The 24637-nt window shown below is 52.6% G+C and overlaps 1 protein-coding gene across 4 annotated transcripts; it reads left to right on the top strand.

Annotated features, from left to right (window-relative positions):
- The first annotated feature begins 633 nt into the window (after positions 1–633).
- Positions 634–24512, top strand: CACNB1 (calcium voltage-gated channel auxiliary subunit beta 1). 4 transcript variants are annotated; one of them, XM_053569428.1, is made up of 14 exons: positions 634–927; positions 3383–3469; positions 6393–6512; positions 9199–9321; positions 9868–10004; positions 10226–10302; positions 11602–11621; positions 11880–11960; positions 12385–12443; positions 13218–13327; positions 13488–13639; positions 19703–19798; positions 20227–20412; positions 22614–24512. In XM_053569428.1, exons 1-14 carry the CDS (start codon positions 844–846, stop codon positions 23076–23078), a joined length of 1797 nt encoding a protein of 598 aa, XP_053425403.1. In that variant the 5' UTR covers positions 634–843; the 3' UTR covers positions 23079–24512. The 4 variants fall into 4 exon arrangements, with proteins under 4 accessions (XP_053425403.1, XP_053425402.1, XP_053425405.1 ...); XM_053569427.1 differs by lacking the exon at positions 11602–11621 and adding an exon at positions 10681–10835; XM_053569430.1 differs by lacking the exons at positions 11602–11621; positions 22614–24512 and adding an exon at positions 10681–10835 and having other exon boundaries at positions 20227–20628.
- Positions 24513–24637: the final 125 nt, after the last annotated feature.

Here is a 24637-nt window from a genome sequence, read left to right as displayed (position 1 = left end):
TGGCCTCTTGGAAGAGCGAGCCTGGGATCCTCCTGACTGATTAGGGCAGAACTCTTGGGTCCGTAGGATCCTTGCAGTCTCTGTTGAGATCTGTCTTTGGGCAACCTCCCCATTTCAGCCTCAGCCTGCCATAATGGGAGGGGGGCAGCCTCAGCCTGCCACAGGGGCCTTTCTATTTGGTTCAGGGCAGCCCGGGCCCTATACTGGGGAGAAGGGAATTAAAGCTGGGTTCCAGGATCACTGGAACCGGGAAGTTTAGGTAGCTTAAGCAGGAGAGGGTTGGGGAGTCCCGCTGGGAAAGCGGTCTGATATTGAAAGGGGGGCGGTGCCAGCCATGCCAATCCGAGCTTCACCCCCATCAGCTCTCAGCATCCACTGGTAGACTGTCCCCCACCCATCCCGTGAAGGCCACTAGGCCCGTTTTGCCCTGCCGAGTCCTAGTAGGCCGCCTTTGCCCTAGGCCAGTCAGGCCAGTCAGAAGCGAACCATCGGCCTCCCTCTGGAGCGGGGAGAGGCTTGTGGGGCCGCGACCGCCCTACCATTGTGCGTGCGGAGCCCGCAGAGGGGCTGCGAGGGGCGGGGCCGGGGCGGGCGGAGGGAGGGGCGGGTGGGAACGGAGTGGGCGGCGGGAGATGCTGATTCTTCAGGGAAGGCAGCGGCGGCTGTGGCAGAGGAGAGAGCGGGAGGAGGGAGGGAAGGCAGGAAGCGGGCAGCCGAACGCCGGGCTTTGTGGCTGGATCAGGTACTGGCTGCGCTGCGCTGTTCTCGGATCCGACGGCCTCTCCCATGCGCTGAGGGCGTCCGGCTGGGCCGGGCCGGCGGCCGGAGGGGAGGCTCCTCTCCATGGTCCAGAAGACCAGCATGTCCCGGGGCCCTTACCCACCCTCCCAGGAGATCCCCATGGAGGTCTTCGACCCCAGCCCACAGGTGAGGCGTAGTGGCTGGGTCCGAGGGAAGGGGGCTGAACGCAGCTCTTGTTGGGGTCGGCCAGAGGGGCCCCGGGGAGGAAGAGGTTATATCCTCGCCGCGGAGGGGAGACGAGTGCCTGCGCTTCCCCAATTCTCGCGGGTTAATGATTGATGGGTGCTTGGCCCTGAGTTGCGCTGCGGTGTTGCGGAGCGGGGAGGGGGCCACGGGTGGGCTGCCTGTCCTCCGCCCCCGCCTCGTCGTCTCCCCGGCGTCAGGGTCCCTGCTGCTTGGATACTGGCTCTAGTGGGCTTAGGTGAGGGGGATCCGGGCCTTGAGAAGAAGAGGTTGAGGGAGGCTAGAATGCGAGCCAGGCAAGAGGGGCGACACAGAACACGCTTGGGGGCGCTGGGCGGGTGTGGGTGGGGTGGGGGTGGCACTGGGAGATGGCCGAAGCGCTGGTCAGAGGGCGGTGCCGACAGGCCTTCGAGGCTGCAAACACCGGCTATCGAGGGTGGGAAAGGGCTAGCCCCGGGTTGGGCCCCCTTTTCAAGCCTACTCGGCTCCATCCCTGTTTTGAACCTGTTCCCCTCCTTCCACACCCACGTTGGCTTACCCCGGCTCCCTTCCCATCCCCTGCCTCCTCGAAAACGCCTCCAAAGTTTGGAAAGTTGGATGGATGCCAATTCACTGTCCGGAGGGGAGAAGGCTGTTTTTACCAGGGGGGACAGGGGGGTCTGTCGCCCCACCCCCACTCACACTTTTTCTACGTTCCTAGGTTAACCCCATGAAGGGACATTCTTGGGCTTGGTGGGGTCCTATGGGGTAACCAGCTGGTGTGGGGTGGTCGTGGCCAGGGTATTTCTTTGGGACTGTCCTCCAAGGGTAGCATTAACTCTTCTATTGCTATAGCCAGGTTGGAGCAACTGTAACCACCATGACAATGTGGTCCATGGGTGTGTAGAGTGTCAGGTCAGACCTAAAAATACCTCCCTTTTCCACCCCAGGCCCCTGGGAGCCTGGAGGCAGCTGGCTGGGGCTTCCTTTCAGCTGTCCCCTGTCCCTCTGAGTGCCACTCCCTTTGCCCAGCCTGGGGGTGTGTGTGGCATTGTGAGTCTGGAGCTTACTGGGGGATCCTCTTAGGTTTGCAGAAAGACTCAAAACTAGAGTTTGGGTATATGTCTAGTTGGAGAGAACAGGAGAGGAAGGAAGATCTTTGGAGGGTCCCCAGGTGCCCTTCTCTTCCATTTTCCATCCTCTCAGGTCCCAAGAGCCAGAGCCCCTAGGGTGGTTGTAGCTCACCTAGATTCTTTGGCCAAAGAAAGTCTAGGATGGAGGCAGGGGGCAGGGACATGGAAGTCTGAACCCTCAATCACTCTCATTTTGGAGCAGGCTGGGGCCAAGTGTGTGTTTGGCAGTTCAGGAAGGCAAGAAGAAGCTCCTTTTTAGAGAAGGCCTGGAAATGCCTGAAGCTGTTAGTTAACCTGAATGTGTGGCTGCCTAAGTGGTTGGGCAGTATCCACTCCACCCAAGCCAGGAGCCCCAGCATTGAGCCTGAGCCAGCCTATCCTCCAGGGACCTGTGGGGCTGTGTCTTAGGCTGGGTGTGGGGAGGGGCCAAGGGACTTTTAGATTGACGTCGCTTGGTGGGTATTATGGGGACAGGCAGGAACAGTAGCCGCTGAGGGTAAAGAGTGAAGGCTCTATCCCTTTGCCCCCTTAGGGAGGGGTGTGGCCACTGTGATTGTGAGGAGGGGGGCTGAGGAGAAGTCCTGCAAGGGCATAGGTGAGGGTAGGGAGCAAAATTGGACCCTTGACGGGGCTAGGATTGGGGTTGGCTGTTTGCTTTCCAAATACAGTTTCATGCCCCCATTCCTTCCCCAGAAAGCTAGCATTGGGTCTCCAAAAGCTCAGAGCTGCTACCCCCTCCCTACTCTGAAAAGCAAAGGGAAGAGTTGGACTGAGGGGAGCCAAGCTGGGCCCAGGGTTTCCAATTCCTTCTCCCTGGGGGCCTGGGGCACACTCAGCACCCACTGCTCCCACTGAGGGGCGGGGGGGGAGGAGGACTTTCCCGCTCTCTCCACCCCCCCTAGCACTGCAGGCAGCCTCTCCCTTCCTTGGAGGCCTCTGCAGCCTGCCCAGCATCTTAATTAGCTTTGCTGCCTAACGAGCCTCCCTCCCGCTTCTCAGCGCCTCCCCCTTCCCAGCCTTTCTGGCTTGGTTTGGGGGTTTCTGTGTAGGCCTCCTAGGCCCTCCCCTCCCCTTCCCCCCCCCCTCCCCGCCACTGTGGTCTGGGCCCTTTCCGTGAAGATGAGAGACCCTCCCCTCGGGCTGTACCTCCAGAAAGAGCTGCTTGGGGTGGAGGTGGGGCTGTTCTGCTCAGGGAATGATACTCCCCTGTAGCTCTGGGGCTGGTAGGATGAAGATTGGGAAAAGTCCTTTCTGATTCCACTCTTGTTTCTTCCTGGCTTAACCAGGGCAAATACAGTAAGAGGAAAGGGCGGTTCAAACGGTCGGATGGAAGCACGTCCTCAGATACAACATCCAACAGCTTTGTTCGCCAGGTAAGTGAGAGGCTGGGCCAAGAGGAGGGAGGTGGTTGGTTGGTGGAGGCCAGCATTGGTGAGCTGGGTCTGTGGCTTTCTGGCACCCTTTCTCTTGTCATTTGTTACCTGCCTGGAATCACCCTGACACCCTGTGACCTCCCTTGGACGTACTGTCAGCTGCACCCACACCCTCAGCCTCCACCCACACCCAGCCCCTCCTCCAGCACCAGGCACCAGCCCTTGCTGCCTGCCTGCCTGCGTCATCTCATTCAGGGACAGCCTGGCCTGCCTCCTAGCTTGCTTTGGGCTGTCACCCACTCCCCCTGCCGGCTGTCTTCTTCCATGTCCTCCCCCAGGATCTGTGACAGGGTGGGGTAGAGGCAAAATCCTAGGAAATGAAGAACGAGAACATTTGGGTCCCCTTTTTAGGTGTTGGTCAGGGAAATGGTCTTCACGTCTAGACCTGACTGTTTAATGAACAGAGAGAAAGTGTGGTGGGGGATGTGGTTGAGGCACAAGGTCCCTGATTTTAGAGAGGACTGTAGTGTAGCACATCTGACTAGAGGAGAGGGATGAGAATAGCTTTCTGGTGTTCCCTGTTCTCAGGCAGGAAGCTACCACTTTCGTGTCTCTCCTAACTCTCAACCCCAGGCCATTTAGGCTCAGGGAAAGGAGATGAGAGCAGCATGTGGTTTCTATGACTACTGTGCATCTCAACAAAATGTAGTACCTAAAAAAGGCAAGAGGGGCCTGGGATCAGATAAGGGAAAGGAGTAAACCAAAGAGGAAATGGGCAGGGCAGAGGAGAACAGAAGGATGAGCAAGCCCCTTGGAGGTAAGGCCCTCTCCCACCTTGGGCCAGGAGAGAGAGGGTAGTGCAAGGCAGGTCCACTTGAGGCCCTTCTTTCAAGTCTTCTGTCTGAACAATGCTTGGCACACGTGAGCTTAGGCCTGACTTGGGAAGTTCAGGAAGGGGTTCCTCCATTCTAGCCTTTCTTAAGTATACGGAACAGACAGGAAGTCCTTTCTTCAATTGCTCCCTTAACCCTCCTGTTGCAGACTAGGCCAGGGCTAGGAAGAATGACACTGGGCTTTTGTTGCCCATTTTGGCAGGAAAGAGTCTTTGTTCCTTCAATGTTTGCCAACCCAGGGGATCAGACCCCAGGCTCTAATTCTTTCTCTTCCTAGCTCCTCAGCTCTGACCCCCAGGAAGTGTGGCAGAGAGTGTGTGGGGGGCTGTCCTTGCCACATCTCTGAGCTAAATATACCCTAGCAGTTTGCACATGTAGCAACTCTGCTTGTAACCTGAGCACCCTGGGGGAACTCAGTTTGGGCCACCCTCTAGGCCAGCAGGGCCAGGCACCGAGGGCGTCGGGATGGAGGCGCCCAACCGGACCCTGGTGGTGGTGAGCTGGGGATAGAGCCGGGGTGGCAGAGGGTAGAACAGCCCCTTGGGAAATCTGGTGGAAGGGGGCCTTTGCTCTAGTCTGTTTCCTTCCCTCCTCACTGTTTCCTGTCTCCTGTCATTTCCAATGTGTGTCTGTCTGTCTGCAAGTCTGTTGGTGTTGGGGTTATAAGTGCTTCTCTGTATCATAGTTTTCTCTGGCTCTCTGACTCTAAGTGCTCCCATCAGGAGGGTGGAGAATGGAAACTAAGCTGGTTTTCACTCTCCCTTCTTTGTGTCTCTTTCCCACCCTCTATTAAGTCCTCCCACCCTCACCTCCTCCTTCTCCCGTGAGCTTCCCATTTTTGTGGTTTTGCTGGGAAAGGGATGGGCAACTGCACAAGCTAATGCCCAGGGGATTCTGGGAAGAGGTAGAATTTGGTCTTTTCTCTTTCCCAGGCCCTCTTCATGTCAAGCTAATGGACATTCCTGGCCAAGTGACCTTTTTCTGCCCTCAGGAAAGACCCTGCACATCTCTGTAGTTCTGCTCTTCTCCACTTTACCTTCCTCCCCTTGTCCAACACCACCCAGCACCGTCACACGCAAGTCTGCACCTCCTGGCTTCTGTCCTCATGTGCCTCCAACCCACAGGAACACAGATACTTAGGGCAGCCCCCTGTGGATGCACTCGTGCACAGCCAGCACATCCACAGAGCACACCAACCTAAACACGCTTGCAGTTGCACATCCAAGCACACACATGAGTATTTCCACTCCCAGGCTACATGTGTCTTACACATATGTATGCTTCCTATGGAGTTCCTCATGATTCAGGTTGGCCAGTATGGTCAAAGCCATGTGCACCCAGACATCTGAGTCTAACTTAACCTTGGCACCTGGAAGCCCTAGTACTGGGGAAAGGCCTGCCCCATTTTTTGCTCTTAACTTGCCCCTTATCACCATCCCGAGAATCTTGGGTTCTCTTGAATCTATGGGAGCCTGAGGGCTGGGTCTCTGAGGGTCTGATTCTGCCAGTCTATCTTCTGCCACCCCTGAACAGAAGATAGCAAAATTTATAGTGGTCCCCTCATGTCCACCGCTGAGCAGGCTGCCCACTACCTATTGTGCAGAGCACTGAGGCCCAAGCTGGTGGCTCTAGTCCCTGGAAGGACTGCTGCTGCTGAGTCTGTCTCAGTGGGTACTGGGGGCAGGGGAGGAAAGGAGGAGCAGGAGTGGAGACTGGTCCCCTGGCACTCCTCCCTTGCGTTGTGCCCCTATCAGGTTCCCACCCCTCCCTGGGCCCCAAGCAGCTGTCCTTGGATCTGCCTTAACCTCCTGCTTGCTGCTGTCACCCTCCAAAGGCCATACTTTTCCCAGGGGCCTGAAAACCTCAGCTTCTTGCCCCTTCTACCTAATATTACCCTCTCTTAGCCCTTGTGGCATTATGCAGGGCTGGCTGGGGCTTGAGGCATCTACTATGGGTGGCACCTCCTGGCTTCTCATGCCTCGGAGCTGGGAGGGCAGCACTGGCCCTGACCTGGCCCTCTCTCTTTTCAGGGCTCAGCAGAGTCCTATACCAGCCGTCCGTCGGACTCTGATGTTTCTCTGGAGGAGGACCGGGAAGCCTTAAGGAAGGAGGCAGAGCGCCAGGCATTAGCTCAGCTTGAGAAAGCCAAGGTGAAAAAGATGTGGGAAGGGCTGTGCTGGCATTATTTTCTGCATCCCTAGGCCTTGGAGAGAGCCTGGAAAGAGCCAGGGTCAAGGCTTGGCCCAGCAGCTTTTTAGCTGTGCACTGGCCCTCTTTGTGCCTTTGTCCTTCACCTACATGATGTGGAATATCATACCTGCCTCTTTATATAGTCTGATAAGTGCCTGGTACCATTTTCACACATACAAGGGTCAAACTTCCTGGGCTGGAATCTCAGCTCTGACACTTAGTAGCAGTGTGACCTAGGCAATTCACAACTTTCTGCACTTCAGTCTCATTTATTAAAATAAGGATAATAATACCACTTAACTTCGTAGGATTTTTGTGATGAATAAATGAAATAATACAAATGAAACATTTAACTTAGTACCTGGAACACTAAAGGGTAACTACTGTCATTATTGTTATTATTATTCCTTCTGGGTATCATTCTGGGCACCCCCTATTCCCTGTCTCCAGTACTTCTCATTCCCTAATGCCTCCCTCTACGCTGAGAGGATTGAATTCTATTTTTGCTTCCTTTCCTTTTAAATTGTAGAAATTAACATACAAACAGGAAACCTATACAAACCATTCAATATACATTTTTTTTTTTTACATTTAGAGACAGAGTCTCACTTTATCGACCTCAGTAGAGTGCCGTGGTGTCACCGCTACAGCAATTTCCAACTCCTGGGCTTAGGCGATTCTCTTGCCTCAGCCTCCCGAGTAGCTGGGACTACAGGCGCCCGCCACAACGCCTGGCTATTTTTTGTTGCAGTTTGCCCAGAGGCAGGGTCGGACCCCGCCACCCTTGGCATATGGGGCCTGCGCCCTACCCACTGAGCCACAGGTGCCGCCCTCAATATACATTTTTCTTTTTTTAGAGACAGAGTTTCACTTTGTCACCCTCAGTAGAGTGTTGTGACATCACAGCTCAGAGCAATCTCCAGCTCTTGAGCTTAGGCGATTCTCTTGTCTCAGCCTCCCATGTAGCTGGGACTATAGGCACCCGCCACTACGCCCAGCTATTTTTTGGTTGCAGTTTTGTTTTATTTTTTTTGCGGTTTTTGGCCGGGGCTGGGTTTGAACCCACCACCTCTAGCATATGGGGCTGGTGCCCTACTCCTTGAGCCACAGGCGCTGCCCTTTGTTGCAGTTTTGGCTGGGGCCGGGTTTGAACCCACCACCCTCGGTATATGTGGCTGGTGCCCTACTCACTGAGCCACAGGCACCGCCCTGAATATACTTTTTTCTTTTTTTTTTTTTTTGCAGTTTTTTTGGCCGGGGCTGGGTTTGAACCTGCCACCTCCAGCATATGGGGCCCGTGCCCTACTCCTTTAAGCCACAGGCGCCGCCCAATATACATTTAAAAAAAGAAATGAATTTATTGGCTGGGCACACTGGCTCAGGTCTATAATCTTAGTACTCTGGGAGGCCAAGGCAGGAGGATCTTGAGCTCAGGAGTTCCAGACCAGTCTGAGCAAGAGTGAGACCCCTGTCTCTCCTAAAAATAGAAAAATTAGCTGGGTTTGTGGTGAGTGGGCACCTATATACCCAGCTACTTAGCAGGCAGGAGGATTCCTTTAGCCCAGGAGTTTGAGGTTGCTGTGAGCTAGGCTGACACCATTGGCACTCTAGCCTGGGCAACAGAGTGAGACTTGGTCTCACAAAAAAAGAAAAAGAATGGCTTGGCGCCTATAGCTCAAGCGGCTAAGGCTCCAGCCACATACACCAGAGCTGGCGGGTTCGAATCCAGCCCGGGCCTGCTAAACGACAATGACAACTACAACCCCCAAAATAGCTGTGTGTGGTGGCAGGTGCCTGTAGTCCCAGCTACTTGGGAGGCTGAGGCAAGAGAATTGCTCAAGCCCAAGAGTTGGAGGTTGCTGTGAGCTGTGATGCCACAGCATTGACCCAGGGTGACAGCTTGAGGCTCTGTCTCAAAAAAAAAAAAGAAAAAAAGAAAAAAATATATATATACTTATTTATTTATTCCTTTAGAGATAGGGTCATGCTCTGTCACCCTGGCCAGAGTGCAATGGCACAATAATAGCTTTCTTCAGCCCTGAACTTTCCAGCTCATGTGGTCCTCCTGCCTCAGCCTTCTGAGTGGGTGGGACTACGGGCTAAAAAATGTTTTAAATTTTCTATTTTTGACCGGGTATAGTGGCTCACGCCTGTAATCCCAGCACTCTGAGACACCAAGGCAGGCAGATTGCTTGAGCTCAGGAGTTTGAGGCCAGCCTGAGCAAGAGTGAGATCCCATCTCTAAAAATAGCTGGATGTTGTGGCAGGCACCTGTCGTCCCAGCTACTTGGGAGGCTGAGGCAAGAGAATCACCTGAGCCCAAGAGTTTGAGGTTGCTGTGAGCTGTGACCCACAGTTACCCACAAGGTAACTGAGACTCTATCTAAAAAATTTTTTTTTAATTTTTGAGATCTCTTTCTGTTGCTCAGGCTGGTCTTGAACTCCTAGGTGCAAATGATCTTCTCACCACAGCCTCCCAGAGTTCTGGGATTACAGCTGTGAGCTGCCACTCCCAGCCTCAGTATACAATTTAATGGACAATTTACAAAGGAAACCTCTGCATGAACACTACCGCTGTCAGTAAGTTGTACCTTACATTGTGGTTCCACCTTCTGATTGTCATCTTCTCCCTTGTACCTCCTCTAGACCAAGCCAGTGGCATTTGCTGTGCGGACAAATGTCGGCTATAATCCATCTCCAGGAGATGAGGTGCCTGTGCAGGGAATGGCCATCACCTTTGAGCCCAAGGACTTCCTGCATATCAAGGAGGTGGGAGGAGGGGAGGGCAGGGGAGTGGGTGGCTGGAGAGGGGCAGCCAGAGAGCTCTAGTGGAAAAATAGGCTTCTGAGCCAAGCAGGTTGGGCTGAATGTGCTGTGTGGGCCTAGACACATCTCACCACCTCTCTGAGCCCCTAATTTTTTATTGGTAAAATAGGGTGGTTATCCTTGGGTCACAAGGTTGTTGGGAGTGTCTTTCAGGAGGACTGAATGAAATGGTGGTGTGCCACTGATACGTAGGTATCAGTATTTACTACTCCTGCTTTTCTAGACAAGGGTGGGCACATGGAGGGGGACTTTCAGAATGGGGATGTGCTGGGAGAGGAAGAATGGTTCATGACCAGAAAGGGTGCTGTTCCTGAGTTACCCTGAGAACTGGGGGCTTTACACAGGGGCTAGAGCTGGCGGTGGGGATCTCTGAGGGTGCTTCTCCCAGGCAGAGACTCCAAGTCCAGGGTGGTATTTGCTGGAGGGTGACTGCTGGCCTGCACCTCCAGTTTCCCTACTGGTATCTCCACCCACCTGCTGTGTTCACAGAAATACAATAATGACTGGTGGATTGGGCGGCTGGTGAAGGAGGGCTGCGAGGTCGGCTTCATCCCCAGCCCCGTCAAGCTGGACAGCCTGCGCCTGCTGCAGGAACAGAAGCTGCGTCAGAGCCGCCTCAGCTCCAGGTGTCTGGCTGGGGGTGGGCACTCCCAGCCCCAGAGAGACTGTCTGGCGAGGACCAGGCCTCAGGGGCTGACCCCTGGCTCTGAGGCCACCAAGCTGCCTGTGGCACTATTCACGGGGCTGGAGAACCTCCCGGGGCTGCAGCATGTGAGAGGACAAGGTTCCCCCACCCCTACATCTGCCACTTTGCTCATAAGCTCCATTTGCGTCTCTGTTCACACAGCAAATCAGGTGACAACTCCAGTTCCAGTCTGGGAGACGTGGTAACTGGCACACGCCGCCCCACACCCCCTGCCAGTGGTAAGAGCTGTTGCCGTCCAGAGGGTTGGAGGGCAGTTCCTGGGTGGGTGGTCTCCCCACTGCCTGATCCTCCTTCCCTTGCCGTAAGAGGCACCCCAATCCTGAGTACCCAAACACATGTGGTGGTGCCCCATCCATGAAGAGTAGGATACCCCACAGGCTGGGCCTGTCATGTCGCTCCTCTGCCCTTGCTTTGGCAGCTCCATCTCTCTGCCTGGTTCCCCTGCCCCCCTTCATTTCTCCCAGCCCTGTTCCATTCACCTCTTCTTCTTTCTTTTCTCCCCACCCCAACCCTGCCTTCTGTACTGTGTCTGCTCGTCCATCTCACTCCTCCCCACCTCGCCTCCCTCCTCCCTCTCTCCTGACTCTCCGGTCCAGGTAATGAAATGACTAACTTAGCCTTTGAACTAGATCCCCTAGAGTTAGAAGAGGAGGAGGCAGAGCTTGCTGAGCAGAGTGGCTCTGCCAAGACTAGTGTTAGCAGTGTCACCACCCTGCCACCTCATGGCAAACGCATCCCCTTCTTTAAGAAGGTAATTCTTACTGGGTTCTGGCAAGAGGTGGCGGAGTCAGGGCCTAGCTCTCTGGCGGGGGTGTGGAGGGCTGGAATGGAGTCACATGTAGTACAAGTCTATTCTGTGTATGTTGGGGCTTCCTGCTGAGGTGGAGGGAAGGGTAGCTGAGGCACAGCTCCACCCTGGGCTGCTCCCCAAAAAGGCCTGGTTCTTGCTCTTGGAAGGGTGCCTATGTTGAGGAGTCAGGGTCTGGTGCTGGCAAAACCTGACCTTTCCCCTCACTGCCAGTGGACTCTTCTAGTGTTTGCTCTACCCTGGCATGTGAAGTAGGGAGCAGAATGGTCTTCCTTCTTTGCCGTCTTTTGGCTCCATGGGTGGGCACTTAAGGGGTGGGGCCTTACTGGCTGCAGAGGAAGACAATCAAGGGAACCCTTAAAAGGGGCAGGTTGGCATGCACTGGGGCAGGAAATGGGTACCCAGTTGCGGGCTATTGTCCTCTCCAGCTCTTTTCCAAGACTTACAAGGGGGAGAGGATATGTCTGCATATTCCCAAGTCCACTGGACTGACTGTCAGTCCTGTTCCTAGCCCCAGGGCCATCTCTGGCTCCCCCTTGGCATGGGGTCCCATCCCCTCTTTCTGGCTCTGTCTGTCACTAACATGCATGCCCTATTATCTCTCCTCGTCTGCCCGCTCTCCCTCTCTTGTCCTGGCACCCTCTGCCCCTGCCTGGGTCCCTTTCCCTCTCTCCTTCCCAACCCCTTCCTTGGCAATCTCTGGACCCAGCCAAACAGAAGCAGAAGTCGGTGAGTATCACAGCTTTCTGTGTCCTCCTCCCCACTCCCTGGGATGAGCTAGGGGGAACTTCTAACACCTGTTCCCATACTGTTCCCATTTCCCCTTTCCCTCCTGGCTCTCCCTGGCCATCCCTCCCCCACCCCCACCCAGATTCTTACATCTGGGCTCTGGGACTGGGGGAGGACAGGATGCATGGGGGCGCCTGAGGCAGGGGAGAGGAGCTGATGCCATCTCCACTCTGGGGTTCCCCTCCCTGCTTCCCCCAGGCAGAGCATGTGCCCCCCTATGACGTGGTGCCTTCTATGAGGCCCATCATCCTGGTGGGACCGTCGCTCAAGGGCTATGAGGTAAGAGCCCCTGGACCTGAAGAGGCCCAGGCCTTTGGAGAAACTCCATAGAAAGGTCTTTAGACTCCAGGGAAACCCCCCAGAAGGGTCCAGATTCCCAGGGTATCCTCCCCCGAGGGCTACAGACAATTAGAAAACCCCCAGACGGGCTCATCTCACAGAGAGACCCCTCAGAAGGGCCCAATCCCCCAGAGAAAAGCTCCGGAAGAGCCCTCCCAGAGATACCACCTTGGAAGGCCTTTGGAATCAGACTGGAGGTTCCTCAGATCCAGAAGGAGCCCCCTCATCCACGTAGAGGCCCATTCTTCTTGGGATTTTCAGAAGCAAGTAGTCCATGAGGGCACACATACCCAGAAGCCCAATCTCCTAAGTGACTTTAAATGCCTGACTTCTCTTCCCTCCCTCCCCTGACCCTCAATCCCAGGTTACAGACATGATGCAGAAAGCTTTATTTGACTTCTTGAAGCATCGGTTTGATGGCAGGTAAGACCCTAAGAACTGCTTACACTTCCACCAGGGCTGTCTACTGCTGGAGCTGGGCAGGATGCCTTGAATGATAGTCCTAGGACTTTTTTTTTCTTTTTCTTTTTGAGACAGAGTCTCACTTTGTTGCCCTCGGTAGAGTGCTGTGGCGTCACAGCTCACAGCAACCTCAAACTCTTGGGCTCAAGTGATTCTCTTGTCTCAGCCTCCCAAGTATCTAGGACTATGGGTGCCTGCCACAATGCCCGGCTATTTTTTAGAGACAGGGTCTCACTTTTGCTCAGGCTGGTGAGCTCAGGCAATTCACCTACCTCAGCCTCCCAAGTGCTAGGACTACAGGCATGAGCCACATGCACCCCACCCTCTTTTATTTCTTTTTTTTTTTGAGACAGAGTTTCACTTTGTGGCCCTTGGGTAGAGTGCCAGTGGTGTCATAGCTCACAGCAACCTCAATCTCTTGGACTTAAGCTATCCTCTTGCCTCAGCCTCCCGAGTGGGTGGGACTACAGGGGCCTACCACAGTGCCCGGGTAGTTTTTCTATTTTTAGTAGAGAGAGGGTCTCACTCTTGCTCAGGCTGGTCTTGAACTCCTGAGCTCAAGGAGTTCAGGCCTCCGCCACCCACTTCGGCCTCCCAGAGTGCTAGTATTACAGGCATGAGCCACCACTCACAGCCAGTCCTAGGCTCTTGACTGAGGGAGAGGAGGCATCCTGGAATGGGGGAGTGAGCAGGGTATTCCAGCTTACCCAACCCTTACATGCCCCTGTCCCTCAGGATCTCCATTACCCGTGTGACAGCAGACATTTCCCTGGCTAAGCGCTCAGTCCTCAACAACCCCAGCAAGCACATCATCATAGAGCGCTCCAACACACGCTCCAGCCTGGGTGAGCCCATCCCTGCCTTCTTCACCCCCTTTTTCTGGGCTAGATGTGGGAAGGGTGGGAAGTAGTAGGTGGCATGTCTCCAAAAGTGAAGTGTCCCTCCACATGCTGCCTCCTGGGGACCACCTTACGTTTCCCCCTCCTCGCGACTCCGTGCCCCCAGCCGAGGTGCAGAGTGAGATCGAGCGAATCTTTGAGTTGGCCCGGACCCTTCAGTTGGTTGCTCTGGATGCTGACACCATCAACCACCCAGCCCAGCTGTCCAAGACCTCACTGGCCCCCATCATTGTTTACATCAAGATCACTTCTCCTAAGGTGAGTGTGGGAGCCTGAACCTGGTGGGGACAGAAGGGTTTAAAAAGAGTTCTCTGGAGTTGGGCTGCTCAGGTTTAAATCCCAGCTCTGCTGCTTCCTAATTCTATGACTTAATCTGCTCGAGCATTAGTTTTCTTCTCTGAAAACTCTATCATATTGTGAAATTTCAACCTAATAAGAACGTATAGTATTTAGCAGAGGGTCTGGTAGGGTGTATTAGCTATTATTATTGTTAAGGTCATGCAGACCATTCCTCTGTCTCCACCCTGGTTGGCCTCCCATCCTTAGACCACAAAACTAAAAGAATTCTGTGCTTTTTGTCCCAGCACCATACAGCTTCTTGGCAGTTGGGTGGTCCTTCCTTTCTTCTCATATCAGCCTTTTTTACTGTACAGCCCTCATTTGGATTTGATAAAGAGGAAATCCACAGGAGGGCTGATTTACTTTGTAGTATTGCAGCTCATTAACTTCCCCTTCTAGATGTTAGCAAGGATTTGAGAAATGTTGGAAGAGGTCAAGTGAAGGATTTGAAGTTAGAAGACAGCCTGGGGTTCAAATCCTAGCTCTGATTGGTTTGGTTTATATATTTATTTATTATTGTTGCAATTATTTTAAATTGAGTTTAGGATTTTTTTTTTTTTTGCAGTTTTTTGGGCGGGGTCGGGTTAGAACCTGCCGCCTCCAGTATATGCGGTCTACTTTCTTTTCTTTTTTTTTTTTTTTAGAGACAGAGTCTCACTTTGTCACCCTTGGTAGAGTGCTATGGCATCACAGCTCACAGCAACCTCCAGCTCTTGGGCTTAGGTGATTCTCTTGCCTCAGCCTCCTGAGTAGCTGGGACTACAGGTGCCTGCCACAGTGCCCAGCTATTTTTTTGTTGTTGTTGCAGTTTGGCCGGGGCCAAATTTGAACCCACCACCCTTGTTATATGGGGCCGGTGCCCTACTCACTGAGCCACAGGCACGGCCCCCACCTCCCGTATGTGGGGCGTATGTGGGGCGGATGCCATACTCCTTGAGCCATAGGCGCCACCCAGAGTTTAGGATTTTGAGGGAATTATTTAGCCTCTTACCTTCAATTTCTTCACCTGTAAAATGAGGTTATTATCCTTTTCTTCTGTTATCGTTGAGAGAATTGATGTTTTCTTTTTTTTTGAGACAGAATCTCACTATGTTGCCCTGGGTAGAGCTCACAGTCACAGCTCACAGCAACCTCAAACTCTTGGGCTTAAGTGATTCTCCCTCCTCAGCCTCCCAAGTAGCTGGGTCTACAGGCACCCACCACAACGCCCAGCTATTTTATTGTTGCAGTTGTCATTGTTGTTTGGCAGACCTGGGCTGGATTTGAACTCGCCGGCTCAGGTATATGTGTCTGGCGCCCTAGCCCATGAGCTACAGGTACTGAGCTGGGAGAATTGATGTATGGGACACAATTTACCATCTGACTCCTGCAAGCAGCATGTAACTATTACCATCCTGTGATGGCATCCCAGGAGCTGAGCACCTTGGGCCAGTTACTTAACTTTTCTGAGTCCTAAATTTCTAATGAGATAAAAGGGTTGATGGGATTTAAGTACTTCTGGGTGTGGCTGAAAGGATCAAATGAGATAATGGATGCAAAAACATTTTGTGACCAATGTTTTTGTTTTCCCCACTGAGGTTAAGGACAGAGAGGCCTGGGTTTATGCCCTAGGGCTGTCATTACCAGCTCTCTGTTCCTATAGCAAGTCTCCTAACATCTTTTTTTTGAGACAGTCTCAAGCTGTTGCTCTGGGTAGAGTGCCTTGACGTCATAGCTCACAGCAAACTCAAACTTGTGGGCTTAAACTATTCTCTTGCTTCAGCCTCCCAAGTAGCTGGGACTATAGGCGCCTACCACAATGCCCAGTTATTTTGTTGTTGTTGTCATTGCTGTTTAGCAGGCCCAGACTGGGCTCAAACCTGCCAGTTGGTGTATGTGGCCAGTGCCCTACCCTTTGGGCACCGTCCATCTCTGAACATCTTTATGCCTTAGTTTCAAAACCTCTTCTGCAACATAGGCATGCTCTAATGGTAGTTGTGATGATTAAATCGATAGATTAACTATGTAAAATACCTGGTACCTACTGAGCACTATATCTGCTCTATTTTGTAAAAAAAAATTTATTTTCAAAGGCCAGATGCAGTGGCTCATGCCTATAATGCTAGCACTCTAGGAGACCACCACACTTTAGCCTGGGGCAACAGAGTGAGACTCTCAAAAAAAAAAAGATTTTTATTTTCAAATAATTTCAAATTTATAGAAGTATAGCAAGAATGTCCTTCATTCAGATTCACATTTTTTTTTTTTTATTGAGACAGAATCTCAATTGATAACCCTTGGTAGAGTGCTGTGGCATCTTAGTTCACAGAAACCTCAAACTGTTGAGTTCAAGTAATTCTTTGCCTCAGCCTCCCAAGTAGCTGGGACTACAGGCACCTGCCACAACACCTGGCTATTTTTTTTTTTTTTTGTAGAGACAGAGTCTCACTGTACTGCCCTCGGGTAGAGTGCCGTGGCGTCACACGGCTCACAGCAACCTCTAACTCTTGGGCTTACACGATTCTCTTGCCTCAGCCTCCCGAGCAGCTGGGACTACAGGCACCCGCCACAACACCCGGCTATTTTTTTTTTTTTATTGCAGTTTGGCCGGGGCTGGGTTTGAACCCGCCACCCTTGGCATATGGGGCCGGCACCCTACTCACTGAGCCGTAGGCGCCGCTCCAACACCTGGCTATTTTTTAGAGATGGGGTCTCGCTCTGACTCAGGCTAGTCTAGAACCTATAAGCTCAGACAATCCACCTGCCTTGGCTTCTCAAGTGCTGGGATTACAGGTGTGAGCCATCGTGCCTGGCCAGATCCCCACATTTTTTTAAAGACAGAGTCTCACTCTGTCATTCCCATAGAGCAGTGAGGTTATCATATCTTACTGTAATCTCAAACTCCTGGGCTCAAGTGAGCGTCCTGCCTCAGCCTCCGAATGCTGGCACACACTACAGGCACACATCATGGAGCTGCTCTTGCTCAGGTTGGTCTCGAACTCTTGAGCTAAAGCGATCCTCTTGCCTTGGCCTCCCAAAGTGCTAGGATTACAGGTATGAGCCACCTCATCTGGCCCAGATTCACTAATTTTTTTTTTTCTTTTGAGACCGTCTCACTACATCGCCCTTGGTAGAATGTCATGGCATTACAGCTCACAGCAACCTCCAACTCCTGGGCTTAAGCGATTCTCTCGCCTCAGCCTCCCAAGTAGCTGGGACTATAGGCGCCTGCCACGATGCCGGGCTATTTTTTGTTGCAGTTGTCGTTGTTTAGCTGGCCCTGGCTGGGTTTGAACCCGCCACCCTCAGTGCATGTGGCCGGCGCCATAACCACTGTGCTATGGACGCCAAGCCTCACTAATTAAAAAAAATTTTTTTTTTCAGATTCACTAATTTTTTAAAAGCTTTATTGAGATAGAATTTACATACCATTTAATTTGGTCATTTAAAGCATATAGTCTTAGTCTTATTTTTTCAGATTCGCTAATTTTGAAAATTTTATTTTATTTTATTTTTTTAGAGACAGAGTCTCACTTTGTCGCCCTCGGTAGACTGCTGTGTGGCGTCAGCTCACAGCAACCTCCAGCTCTTGGGCTTAAGCGATTCTCTTGCCTCAGCCTCCCAAGTAGCTGGGACCACAGGCGCCCGCCACAATGCCCAGCTATTTTTTTTTGTTTGTTTGTTTGCAGTTTGGTCGGAGCCAGGCTTGAACCTGCCACCCTCGGTATATGGGGCCAGTACCCTACTCAATGAGCCACAGGCACCGCCCTGAAAATTTTACTTTATTTTCTTTGTTAAGACTACTCAAATGTAATCCCTTTGTAATCCCTTTCTCTGTGTGTGTGTGTATTTTCCTGAACCATTTGACAATATGTTGTAGATAAGTGTGTCTTTTTTTTTTTTTTTTTGCAGTTTTTGGCCAGGGCTGGGTTTGAACCCGCCACCCTTGGTATATGGGGCCAGCGCCCTACCCACTGAGCCACAGGCGCCGCGCAAGCATATGTCTTTACTTCCACATTCTTCAGCATGCTTTGCTTAAAAAATGAGAACATTATAGCCGGGCGCTGTGGCTGGTGCCTGTAGTCCCAGCTACTCGGGAGGCTGAGGCAAGAGAATCACTTAAGCCCAGGAGTTGGAGGTTGCTGTGAGCTGTGTGAGGCCACGGCACTCTACCAAGGGCCATAAAGTGCGACCCTGTCTCTACAAAAAAAAAAAAGAGAGAACATTATCTTAATAACCATAGTGCAATTATAAACTTTAAGAAATGTCATCTAAAATATAGTCCATATTTAATTTTCACCAATTGCCCCGATAACACCTATGGCAACATTTCCCCCAATCTAGAAATCAACACAGGATCACATGTTGCATTATTTGTTTTGTCTCTTTACTCTTCTTTTTTTTTTTTTTTTTGAGACACAGCCTCAAGCTGTTGCCCTTGGTAGAGTGCTGTGGCATCACAGCTCACAGCAACCTCCAACTCCTGGGCTCAAGTGAGTCTCCTGCCTCCACCTCCCAAGTATCCGGGACTATAGGCGCCTGCCACAATGCCCAGCTATTTGTTTTTTTGGTTGCAGCCGTCATTGTTGTTTGGCGGTCCTGGGCTGGATTTGAACCTACCAGCTCAGGTGTATGTGGCTGGCGCCTTAGCTGCTTGAGCCACAGGTGCCGAGCCTCTCTTTACTCTTCTTTACTCTGGAACAGTTCTTCAGCCTTTCTTGGATTGTCATGACACTGACATTTAGGAGCATACAGGTCAGAGATTTTATGGACTGTCCCTCAGTTTGGGTTTGTCTGAGGTTTCCTCAGGAATAGATTTCAGTTTTTGTGTTTTATTATGATTGTAATTATTGAGATCAGAATAATAGTAGTAGCTGCCTAATGCATTATTGTCAAGACTGAACTGATCAGGCTCAGTGCTTGTAGCTCAGCAGTTAGGACATCGGCCACATACACTGGGGCTGGTGGGTTCGAACCAGGCCTGGGCCACCTAAACAACGACAACTGCAACAAAAAAACATTAGCTGGGTGTAGGTGGCACCTGTGGCTCGAAGGAGTAGGGCACCAGCCCCATATGCCAGAGGTGGTGGGTTCAAACCAGCCCCGACCAAAAACTGCAAAAAAAATAGCTGGGTGTTGTGGCAGGTGCCTGTAGTCCCAGCTACTTGGGAGGCTGAGGCAAGAGAATCGCTTAAGCCCAAGAGTTGGAGGTTGCTGTGAGCTGTGATGCCACGGCACTCTACCAAGGGTGACATAGTGAGACTCTGTCTCAAAAAACAAACAAACAAAACAAAACGACTAAACTGATCACGTGAAAAGCACAAAACAATGCTGGCTCATAGCAAGTGCCTCATAAAGAGAATGCCGTTGCTGTTGTCGTTAACGTGGGGAGACCTGAGGAATGAAAACTTAAAATGAAGTTAGAGGGGTTAGGAAGGAGAATCAATACCCTTCATGGAGCCCCTAGGAGAGGCTGGCAGGGAGACTGAGGAGAGAGCCTGAGCGTTATATAGGGTGGACTCAGGTTGTGAGATCATTTCTGCAGAGGTGCCCAGGGCTGGGAGTCACTGAGCATTCCCTAGTCCTGACATTGGCTCTTCACGTGGCTCCAACCAGGACCTGTCTTTTCTTTCTTTCTTTTTTTTTTTTTTTTTGAGACAGAGTCTCACTATGTCACCCTTGGTACAGTGCCGTGGCTTCACAGCTCACAGCAATCTCAAACTCTTGGGCTTAAGTTATTCTCTTGCCTCAGCCTCCCAAGTAGCTGGGACTATAGGCGCCCACCACAATGCCTGGCTATTTTTGTTGTTGTTGTTGTTATTGTTGTTGCAGTTGTCATTGTTGTTTTAGCTGGCTGGGGCTGGGTTTGAACCCGCCAGCCTCGGTGCATGTGGCCAGTGCCGTAATAATTGTGCTATGGGCGCCAAGCCCAGGACCTGTCTTTCTGATGGATTCATTGTCTGGGTCCTCTAGCTCCTCTTCCTTTTCTCCTCCCCAAACCAGGTACTTCAGAGGCTCATCAAGTCCCGAGGGAAGTCTCAATCCAAACACCTCAATGTCCAAATAGCAGCCTCCGAGAAACTGGCACAATGTTCCCCGGTGAGTGCCTAGGCCAGGGGAAGGGAAGGGAGGTAGAACATGTGGGTTGTCCTAATTTCCTCTGGCCTGCATGGGAAACAGAGTGACCAGCTACACCTGAGCCAGGTGCCTAGCTACAGACTGATCTTCGTGGAAAGTGCATAGGGCAGGTAGAGATTGGATTCAAGCCCCGGAGTCAAGCTCCCCTCTCTCGGCCTTGGTTGCCTAATCTCCAGAATGAGGGAGTTGGTTTATCTGAGAGCCAAGACCTTGCACGTCTGTCAATCCGTAGATCTGAGAGCCCTCTTTCCCTTCCTTCACATAGAGCGGCCTTTTTTTAACCTTGTCCTTCAACCCCTTGACTCCACCCACTGCACCCAGGCCACACCCTCAACCCATTGGTCACGCCCCTGCTCATCCCAGCCCCGCCCCTAACCCCACCTCCACAGGAAATGTTCGATATCATCCTGGACGAGAACCAATTGGAGGATGCGTGTGAGCACCTGGCTGAATACTTGGAAGCCTATTGGAAGGCCACACACCCGCCCAGCAGCACACCGCCCAATCCGCTGCTGAACCGCACCATGGCCACCGCAGCCCTGGCCTCCAGCCCTGCCCCTGTCTCCAACCTCCAGGTACAGGTGCTTACCTCGCTCAGGAGGAACCTCAGCTTCTGGGGCGGGCTGGACGCCTCACAGCCGGGCGGCAGCACAGTGCCACCACAGCAAGAACACGCCATGTAGCGAGTGCCTTGCCCGTCTTCCCTCCTGCCCAGAGTCTGGAACTGGAATGCAAGGGACATGGGGAAGGAAGGAAAGAACTTTATTTTGTAAAAAATGTGGTGAGAGGCAGCTTCTGGTGTCTGTGGTTTTTGATGGCACTGGTGCTGCCTCCCAATCTGCATCTAGTTGGATATGAGGCCTGATTCAGGCCCTTGTAGGACTAGGAAGAAAATATAACGAAGAGGGCCGGGTGAGGTGCTCACACCTGTATTCCTAGAACTCTGGAAGGCCAAGGTGGGTGGATTGCTTGAGCTGAGGAATTTGAGACCAGCCTGAGTAAGAGCAAGACCCTGTCTTGCGCCTGTGGCGCAAAGGAGTAGGGTGCTGGCCACATATGCTGGAGGTGGCGGGTTCAAACCCAGCCCCGGCCAAAAACTGCAAAACAACAACAACAAAAAAATCTACTTAAAATAGAAAAACTAGCCTGTAGTCCCAGCTACTTGGGGAAGCTGAGGCAAGAGGATCACCTGAGCCCAAGAGATTGAGGTTGCTGTGAGCTATGATGATGCCATGACACTCCACCCAGGGTGATGGTGAGACTATCTCATAAAAAAAAAAAAAAAAAAGAAAGAAAGATGGGCGGCGTCTGTGGCTCAAGGAGTAGGGCGCTGGTCCCATATGCCGGAGGTGGCGGGTTCAAACCCAGCTCCGGCCAAAAACCACAAAAAAAAAAAAAGAAAGAAAGAAAAGAAAAGCGAATATGAGGAAGACTGGTATAATTCTTAGCTGAACTCCACACCCTATTTTGACCCAACAGAGCAGGGTCCATTAAGCCCAACAGGACTGCTCCCCTTGGACCCCTAACCCAGGAGGGACCCAGAATGTAGCATTCCCCATTAGTTGATGCTGTACGTTCCATACTCTCCCAGTTAAACAGAATCCAGGAAAGGCCTTCTCATGAGTGCCCTATCCTTCCTCAATCTCCTCCCATAGGTGCCACAGCCTATCTCTGGGGCCATAGCATTAAGTATATGATTCTGGGTTAGAGCCAAAAGAAACCTATGAAATCATGCCAGACTGTGTTTTCAAATTTGTTTTCAACAATAGAGCCCATTTGTTTACTGTTCTTACATGGATACTGAATATATAGATAAGGCATCCTGCTGTGCTCTGAGGGAGCTAGGGGCTTCTTGGCCTCCCCTTCACTTCCATGGAGACCCCTGAAGCATTTCTGTGCCCTCCCAACCCTGCCCTGGGTCTCCAGGGAACAGTTTTGGAACTACTGCTCTAGTCTAATCCCCATCACACTACAACCAAGAAACTGGGCCACTGAGAGGGGAATCATTTGCTCAGGATCACACTGCTTGAAGTGACGGGGTAGGAAAAGAACCCAGGCCTCTCCTTGCATCCCATTTGGCAATCTCCATGGTAGCAGTGGCCACCAGCTCACCTTTTACGTGGCATTTGGTGGTGAGGCTGTTAGGGTACTTCATCATCTTTACTGGGGGAGGGAGACCCATCAACCTTCCCAGCCTGCTGCTTTGAGTCTTTGTTGGGGGCAGGAGAGGGATCCTATCAATCTTGGAGACTCTGTCATCTGACTTGAGAATGGGGGAGAAGTGTGGGATGCTGGAAACCTGTGATTGAGGTCTGGTGTGGGCTGAAGAAGCCAGGGTCAGTGAGTTTGAACTGACATCCCCTCTTATATATTTGGAAAACTGGAGGCAATGACTAATCCAATCAACCACTAACGACTGGCAATACTAATGAGTCGTTAATGTTGATTAACCCCAAGATAGCATTAATGACATGCACTGAGAAAGTGATGACTAATTGTTCATGGCTCTCTGCTGTGGTTACCATGAGAGTTCATGGTCCTCACGTCTTAAGGTTGGGTTTCTGTCTGGATAGAGGAACAAATGCCCAGAGTTCTGTCCTCTGACTAGGCTTCAGAGCCATTTGCCTTGGGGTTCCATCCCCATCCCCTAGAGCCAGCACCCTCCTCCTTAAGCCCAGCTAGGTGTCTTGGTGCTGTCACTAACCTGCTTTGCTTTGTTGTGTTTTTCTTACCTCTGACTGATCTGCATGGTGTGTGCTGTCCGTCTGCTAACCAGGGACCCTACCTTGCTTCTGGGGACCAGTCGCTGGAACGGGCCACCGGGGAGCACGCCAGTGTGCACGAGTACCCGGGGGAGCTGGGCCAGCCCCCAGGCATTTACCCCAGCAGCCACCCACCAGGCCGGGCAGGAACCCTGCGGGCACTGTCCCGCCAAGACACATTTGATGCCGAGACCCCCGGCAGCCGAAACTCTGCCTACACGGAGCTGGGAGACTCATGTGTGGACATGGAGACTGACCCCTCAGAGGGGCCAGGGCTTGGAGATCCTGCAGGGGGCAGCACTCCACCAGCCCGACAAGGCTCCTGGGAGGAAGAGGAAGAAGACTATGAGGAAGAGCTGACTGACAACCGGAACCGGGGCCGGAATAAGGCCCGCTACTGCGCTGAGGGTGGGGCCCCAGTTCTGGGGCGCAACAAGAATGAGCTGGAGGGCTGGGGGCGAGGCGTCTACATCCGCTGAGAGGCAGGGGCCACTCCTTGGGAGGAAGGGCTCTCAGCCCCGGGGAGGGGAGGGACAGAGGGTTTCACCACCTGAGATGTATCTTGCCTCCAGGGGGCTTGTCTCCCCCCTTTCAAATGCCTTTGCTCAATGTTTGGGGTTTCTTTGGTGGTATCATCCTAGCTCCTGGGAGGCCCTTAACCCTCAGCTGTAGGTTTTTACCTACCTGGTGTGGGTGGATGGGGGATACCCACCATTCTGAAATGTCCCCTTTTCCCTGTCTTAAGGGGCTGTCCCCCCTACCCCCCCTTCCCAGAGAAAAGGTGCACTTCCTTAATTCTTTCTACTCGGGGCTCTAAGTGAAGGTCCTATACGGGGTGACCCTCCTTTTCCCAACCTGGAGTATTTGGGAAGAGTTGGGTGCTTTTCCTGGAGAGGAGGCTACAGAATCTTTCCCATGGGAGCTCTCTTCCCCCAGGGGGACCAGATCCAAGGTCCCTCAACATGCCCACCCTCCTCCCTCACCATGCCGACCCCCTTCCCGGCAGCATGTCTGGTAGGTGAGAGCTATAGTATGGACACCCCATGGGGACCTTGTCTTCGGAGGGATTGGGTGGAGACTGGCAGGTATGAGATGTAGCACCCTCTGCCCTCCACAGCCATGGCAATGCCAAGGCCTAGAACCCTGAGGAGTGGGCTACCTGAGATGCTGCTACCCAACCCCTCTTCATGCCTCAGCCTTTGCCTACCCCAGGAATGAGCTTTGCCTACAACATCCCCTGCCTGCTGCCATCAGAAGAGGGGGCCCCTCTGCATCTGAGCCCCCATCCCCATCTTCATGCCACCTGGGTGTGGAGCCCATGGAACACTCTGGTCCACCTCATTTTAAACCAAAAAACTGCCCCTTCACCCTCATCCTGAGGCCCCAGGGGAGAAACCCTGTAGGTTGATACCCAAGAAGGGACTACTAGCCCAGGGGTTGCCTGGGGACCCCATATGTCGCCTGGGGGGCTTGGCTGCTGCTTGCCGCTGCTTTGTATCTGCCTCGTGATTCTGTTCTTCACCCACATGGACTGTCCTCAGGAGAGGCCTTGATACCCTCTCTCCCCTGGGGTATCCCTCTCCCTCTGCATCCCTAAAGCCCAGCAGCCCTGCCCCCTCCCCAGCATCCCAGCTGGGCCAGAGAGAGCCGATTGTGCCAACGAGGACTGGGCCCCCTGGATGCCCACCTCAGGGATGGGCACCTCATGCCTGTCTCGCCACCTCCTGTGCCAATGTTGTCCCGCCCCCCACCTGGGGGTGGGGTGCAGCTTCCACTTCCTGATTAGAAGACGCCACTGCCTAACCTCTCCCCCTTCCTGTCTAATGTCCTGTGTCCCCCATCTGTCTGTCTATTTGTCTGTACTCTCCTAGGAGAAGTATTTTGCCATATATAAACTGCTGTCTTGTCCTTTGCGGCCGCCTCCCAAGCCTGCTTCTTTGTTCCCAACACTCAGTTGTTAGCCTAGGCATGTGGGAGCTGCTGACATGCAGGGGGGACCAAAGGGGTGGATGCAGGAATAAGCCGTACCCTGAGTTAA

Source organism: Nycticebus coucang, chromosome 18, assembly GCF_027406575.1.
Source record: "Nycticebus coucang isolate mNycCou1 chromosome 18, mNycCou1.pri, whole genome shotgun sequence".
NCBI classification, from domain to species: domain Eukaryota; kingdom Metazoa; phylum Chordata; class Mammalia; order Primates; family Lorisidae; genus Nycticebus; species Nycticebus coucang.
The sequence above is the reverse complement of the archived record's forward strand: the minus strand, read 5'-3'. Positions and strand labels throughout refer to the sequence as shown.